General features: G+C 41.7%; 1 protein-coding gene across 2 annotated transcripts in view; it reads right to left on the bottom strand.

Annotated features, from left to right (window-relative positions):
- Positions 1-6,745, bottom strand: part of rrn3 (RRN3 homolog, RNA polymerase I transcription factor) — a 47,730-nt gene that overhangs the window by 39,738 nt on the left and 1,247 nt on the right. The window contains exons 1-3 of one of the 2 annotated variants that reach the window (XM_033040298.1): positions 2,633-2,836; positions 1,237-1,342; positions 1,102-1,158 (exon numbers count right to left, since the gene is read on the bottom strand). In XM_033040298.1, coding sequence (XP_032896189.1) covers positions 1,102-1,158; positions 1,237-1,329 — 150 coding nt within the window. In that variant the 5' untranslated portion in view covers positions 1,330-1,342; positions 2,633-2,836. Of the gene's footprint in view, positions 1-1,101; positions 1,159-1,236; positions 1,343-2,632; positions 2,837-6,745 lie in introns of those variants that run through there. The other variant, XM_033040297.1, reaches the window with a different exon arrangement.

The raw sequence follows: 6,745 nt of genomic DNA on the forward strand, positions 1-6,745 counted from the left end.
GACCTCATTGAAACATACAGAATAGTGAAAGGCTTGGATAGAGTGGATGTGGAGAGGATGTTTTCACTAGTGGTACAGTCTAGGACCAGAGGTCATAGCCTCAGAATTAAGGGACGTTCTTATAGGAAGATGAGGAGAAATGTCTTTAGAGTGTGGTGAATCTGTGGAATTCTTTGCCACAGAAGGCTGTGGAGGCCAAGTCATTGGATATGTTTAAGGCAAAGATAGATAGATAGATTCTTGATTAGTACAGGTGTCAGAGGTTATGGTGAGAAGGCAGGAGAATGGGGTTTGGAGGGAGAGATAGATCAGCCATGATTGAATGGCGGAGTACACTTGATGTGCCGAATGCCCTAATTCTACTCCTATCCGTTATGACAATTCAAGTTCATAGCTCACTGAAGGTGGTTAAGTAGATAGGATGGTTAAGAAGACATATGGTACACATGCCTTCATTGATAGGGGCATTGAATAGTAGAGTCAGGAACTCATGATGCAACTATTGGACTTTGGTTAGGCCTTGTGGAGGCTTTGGAGAGGGTGCAGAGGATGTTTACTACAATGCTGCCTGAATTAGAGGGTTTAAGGTTGGATAGAATTGATTGTTTTCTCTGGAATGTCGGTGGTTGAGGGGAGACATGATAAAGCATATAATGAGAGGCATAGATAGGGTATACAATCAGAACCTTTATCCCAGGGTGGAAATGTCCAACACTAAGGGGCATAGCTATAAGGGGAGAGGGGGAATATTTAATGGAGATGTGCGGTACAGGTTTTGTTTTTACAGAGAGTGGTGGGTGCCTGGATCGCGCTGCCAGGGATGGTGGTGGAGGCATATACGATAGTGGCCTTGAAGAGGCTTTGGATAGGCACATGGAAGTGCAGAGAATAGAGGGATATCAATCATGTACAGGTACATGAGATCAGTTTAACTTGGTCTCATGATCAGCACAAACATTAAGAAGGGCCCATTCCTGCTCTGTACTGTTCAATGTTCTAGTACAATAAAAGCAATCAAGCACAGTCAGTGCGGGAATGTAACGTTTCTAACATAAATAACCAAATGTTCTGATAATGTAAATAACATAATTTATTGATTACCTTGATTTCTGGATCAACCAGCTGAATCATGAGCAAATCATAATCTGTAGTATCTCCCTAAAGAAAAACAAGATTCAAATCAAATCGGCAATTACATTTCCCATATCCTGTGACAAATATTAATAATTGGTTTACCTGTTTATATTTCTTTAGGGTTTCTGCAACAGTTCCCCCAAAACGGACTGTTTTCCTTGGAGGCGAACTAAAGAATTCACTATCCTCCAGCATTGTGAACAGAAACCTTTGGGAAATTACAAACAATTAATTACATGGTAAACAGCTCCCTCTTTCCCCTTCTCAAATGTTCCGCACATCTCCTTTCTCAAAATATCCACCATCAATCCTTGCAAATCACAGGCCCATTTTAAGCCTCCTTTACTTCAATTCAACATGTACCCTAAATGTGAGCAGGAACAGGACATGCACAAAGGAAGGATGAGCAGCCAAAGATCATGGTCTATGACATAGAAACGAATGGAGGTGAGGTGGTGCAAAGATGATTTAGGGAGTTATGTTGAAAGTTAAAAAGTAAGACCAGTAAATTTGTAATCTCAGAATTACTCTGTGCCACATTCCAGTGAAGCAAAAAACAAAAAAGGAGAGTGTGCAATTAAATGTGTAGCTAAGGAGCTGGTGTAGCAATGAGGACTTCAGGTACATGGGATATCATTAGGCTTTACTGCAGGACATGTGCAAGGACAGATTGCATCTAAACTGGAGGGGAGCCAATATCCTTGTAGGGTAGGAAAGAATTGCAGTTTAAATCAAAGGGTGACACTAAATGTTGGAGTAACTCAGCGGGACAGGCAGCATTTCTGGAGACGGAATGGTGATGTTCTGGGTGGAAACCCTTCTTCAGACGGTTCCCAGTAGGGTGGTTTACTAGTGCTACTCTGGAGGGATGAAAATTGCATGGCAGAACGGATTGGAGCAGTATCCTTCCCCTTTCACCTTAAACTATGTCCTCTGATTCTTGATGATTACTCTAGGTAAAATAATCTGTACATTCACTCCATCTATTCCCCTCATTATTTTATTTACCTGCCAAAATGACTTCCCAAGAAACACACTTCGCACTTAGCTGCATTAAACTATTAGCCATTTTTCAGCTCACTTGATCAAGATCCTGCTGTGATTTTTGATAACCATCTTCACTGTCTACGATCCCACCTACTTTAATGCCAGTGCAAACTTACTAATCTGTCTTGTACCTTCCCATCCACATCATTGATATATTCACAAACAACATGAGCCCACCACTGATCCTTGGGGTACACCACAAGTCACAGGCCTCCAGTTTGAAAAACAACTTTTCATCAACACACTTCTTCCATGAAGATGATTCCGCATCCAGTCAGCTAGCTCTCCTTGGATGCGCAGTTTAAATTGGCATCATGGTCAGCATAGGCATTGCGGGCTAAAGGATCAGTTCCTGTGCTGTACTGTTCAATGTGCTGTCCAATAGTTACACGTTCGATCCCACCAGTAAGCCTGGCTAAAAACTGTTCTAACAAAGTCATAAATTGAATACTTATGACTATGGTAGTCCTGTCTGCCGATTCCTTCTTCATCTCCAACGTTTAATAACAGAACACTCAATTGTCCAATGCATTACATTGTCCTACGGAGGACTGTTCCAACTTGGTTCCCTGACAGTGGCATCACAGGTAGATAGGTGCTGTTTTGGAGTGTTCTGCTCAATTTTGATCATCATGTTATAAGATTTCATTAAGCTGGAAAGAGTCACGGGTCATAGAGTGATACAGTGTGGAAACAGGCCCTTCGGCCCAACTTGCCCACACGGGCCAACAATGTCCCAGCTACACTCATCCCACTTGCCTGCGCTTGGTCTATATCCCTCGAATCCTGTCCTATTCATGTGCCTGTCTTACTGTTTCTTAAACGATGGGATAGTCCCAGCCTCAACTATCTTCTCTGGCAGCTTGTCCCATACACCCACCCGTGTAAAAAAGTTACTCCTCGCAGAGAAAATGTAGGACATTGCCATGTCTCGTGGGTGCGAGTTGTCGGCAGGCTATGACTTTATTCCAGTTTAGGAGACCTAAGAGTGATCTTATAGATGTGTATAAATCTTGAGAGGAATAGATAGGGTGAATGCACAGTCTTTTGCCCCCAAAGGTAGGGGAATCAAGAATTAAAGGGCATGGGGATTAAGGGGAAAGATTTATTAGGAAACCTATGGGTAACTTTCTCACTCAGAGGATTTATTCATCTAATTATTTATTTAATTATTTATTTCGAACAGAATAAAAGAATAAAAAGCAAGTGTGAAACAGCATACAAAAAACAAAACAAGAATATTTATAAAGTGTCATAAACAATATCTATAAATAAATGAAATCATATGTGTCCGAAAAGGAGCAGGAAGAAGCCAAAGCTTATTAATTCCCACCCCTTATTCAACTGCTTGTGATTATCTTATACAAATTTAGCAGCTATATGTACACCAGCCACTATATGTACACCAAATTATTTACATTTATACACTAATCAAATATTTACAAAGCCATAAAAAAATAAAAATAAAAGAAAAAACCCTCATATACTATACAGTATCTTAGTCATATATACAACCCATCACCCTATAATCACCCTTCCCAATACAATCAGTATAACAAATATCCCACTCACAATCACCTATCCTCATCCCAAGTTTCTCCAGCATTTTTGTGACCCATTTCCTTCGCTCCATAGATGCTGCTGCACCCGCTGAGTTTCTCCAGCATTTTTGTGTCCTTCTCCCCGTAACCCCCTATCAGTCTGAAGAAGGGTTTCGGCCCGAAACGTTACCTATTTCCTTCGCTCCATAGATGCTGCTGCACCCGCTGAGTTTCTCCAGCATTTTTGTGTGCTTCTCCCCGCCACCCCCTATCAGTCTGAAGAAGGGTTTCGGCCCGAAACGTTACCTATTTCCTTCGCTCCATAGAAGCTGCTGCACCCGCTGAATTTCTCCAGCATTTTTGTGTGCTTCTCCCCGCCACCCCCTATCAGTCTGAAGAAGGGTTTCGGCCCGAAACGTTACCTATTTCCTTCGCTCCATAGATGCTGCTGCACCCGCTGAGTTTCTCCAGCATTTTTGTGTCCTTCTCCCCGCCACCCCCTATCAGTCTGAAGAAGGGTTTTGGCCCGAAACGTTACGTATTTCCTTCGCTCCATAGATGCTGCTGCACCTGCTGAGTTTCTCCAGCATTTTTGTGTATCCTCATCCCAATATCCTTTTAAACAAGTGTTTTTGTACATCTTTTTAAACTGAATTATGCTTGTTGATGGGTGATGGGTAAATGGAATGAGCTGCCAGAGAACCAGTTGAGGCAGGTATATTAACAATAATTAAAAGTCATTTGGACAGGTATATACACAGGAAAGATTTAGAGGGTACCCGAAACATCGCCAATTCCTTCTCTCCATAGATGCTGCCTCACCCGCCGAGTTTCTCCAGCATTTTTTGTCTACCTTTGATTTTTCCAGCATCTGCAGTTCTTTCTCAAAGATTTAGAGGGTTATGTGCCAAATAGCTTTGATGGGGCTTGGTATGTAATCTCGGCAAGTAATCATATTTCCATATGGTCATCTGACCTTTAGTTCTGGATGAGGTATAATTTCTTCCAATTAAATGCAGAGAAGACCTTAGCCATCATCGTTGATTTATAACGATGTGGTTACCTACTCTGTTCTCTTGTAATGACTCCTTCTGTTGCCAAATCAACTTCTTAGAATGAACCAGAACTAGGAAGCATATAACATTGCCAAACTATTTGCACCCAATCCAGGTCTCTAACTCTATCCTCCCCATCCCAAAAGGCATCCATTTTCATCCTCGTATGCTCCTTATTTCCTATGTGCAAGAACGAACTGCAGATGCTGGTTTAAATCGAAGGTAGACACAAAATGCTGGAGTAACTCAGAAGGACAGGCAACATCTCTGGAGAGAAGAAATGAGTGATGTTTCGGGTCTTAAGGGTCTCCTTATTTCCTATCCTGCTACCAAAATCTCATTTACATTATTTCTATTATTCTTGTGCTCTCCTGGCAAGCCTTTCATTTTCAATCCTGCAGGAACTCTTCCAAAACTCTTGTCCGATTTTCAATTCTCTACAGCCCCCATCCTCTCCATCTCACTCTTTACTCCTGCATTCAACACCTACATTAACTCAGTTCTTCAACATCTGGATTTTGTGTTTCTTGGGTTCAAATGTCTCCATATTTTTCTTCATTACTTAACTCTAGTTCCCCAATTATTTTTGCTTCCCATTCTCTTTATCCCACGCTGGAATGACCAAAGTAGGCTTTCCCTTTTCTTGAGACTGGCCATTAGTTCCAAACTTTCTTGCCACAGAAAATAGTTATATAACATACACTATGTCAACGCTCCTGGAGCTTCATTATTTCACATTCTTCTACATTTCAAAAAACACTTTTTCCTCCTTGCACCCCCACAGCTCTCTGTAGTGGAAAATTTCATAGATCCCCCATTCACTATGAGAAGAACACAACTCAGTTATAAAAGACCCAAGCTTGTTGCCTTGTTCAAGTTTCTCCCACTATAGGGGGGTTGCACGTAAGGTCACTGGGTCATAGGGCTTGACGCACGGAGCCGCTCAACCCATCTGGAGGACATCGCAGCTTCCGGTATATGTTGTTAATGCACGAAATACGTACTTTCCTACCTGTTAAAAACCGCCAAAATGTTGAATTTTTGCGCTGTAAAAAATTGTGGCGATCGGGGTAAGCGGGAGAGACATGTGCCCAACTTCAGAATTCCAAAAGTGAAGCGAAATGAAGATAAAGAGAACCAATAGCTGAAGAGGCAACAGCTAAAGTGCTTGGCGAACATTGGACGTGCAGATATCGGAATTGAAAATATTGGGAATTATCACGTTTGCTCACTGCATTTCATCAACAGTAAGGCATTATTTGTGTTTTTTCTTGATTCCTTTGGTATCTAAAAAGTCTCAGAAGTGATAAATCTGACTGTAAATTTTGCTTCAGAGGCGTTTTCTTTTTGTAGGTAAAAACCCACTTGAGAACCATGAGCGATTTAAAAATTTTACAGCCAGATTTATCACTTCTGAAACTTTTTAGATGCCAAAGGAATCAAGAAAAAACACAAATAATGCCTTACTGTTGATGAAATGCAGTGAGCAAACGGCCAATGTTCGCCAAGCACTCTGGCTGTTGTTGTCCCTTCAGCTCTCGCTTCTACCGTCATTTATTCTCACTTTTGGAATTCTGAAGTAGGCTACATGTCTCACGCTTATCCCAATTTCCATAATTATTTACAGCGCAAAAATTGACAATTTCGACGGGTTTTAACGGGCCCGCTACGCTGGAAACAATGGTCAGTGCTTACCTGCAGTTCATCGTGTGTACTCCAGTTGGCGTAGCATAGCAACAGTACGGGTCATGGGCCGTGACCCGACTGCCGTGCAAACTCCCTATTGGTAACACCTTAATGTCTCTTCTCTCACATCCCCTCAGGATCTCATATCTTTCAATTACACACTCCTTTGCCTATCCTGTTATTTACTTACTCAAAGAATTACAACAGACGCGTCAGGCAAGATCTCCCCTTCACAAAACCATGCTCACTTTGGCCTATTTTATTATGCGCTTCTAAGTATTT

The sequence above is a fragment of the Amblyraja radiata genome, chromosome 22, assembly GCF_010909765.2.
Source record: "Amblyraja radiata isolate CabotCenter1 chromosome 22, sAmbRad1.1.pri, whole genome shotgun sequence".
NCBI lineage: Eukaryota > Metazoa > Chordata > Chondrichthyes > Rajiformes > Rajidae > Amblyraja > Amblyraja radiata.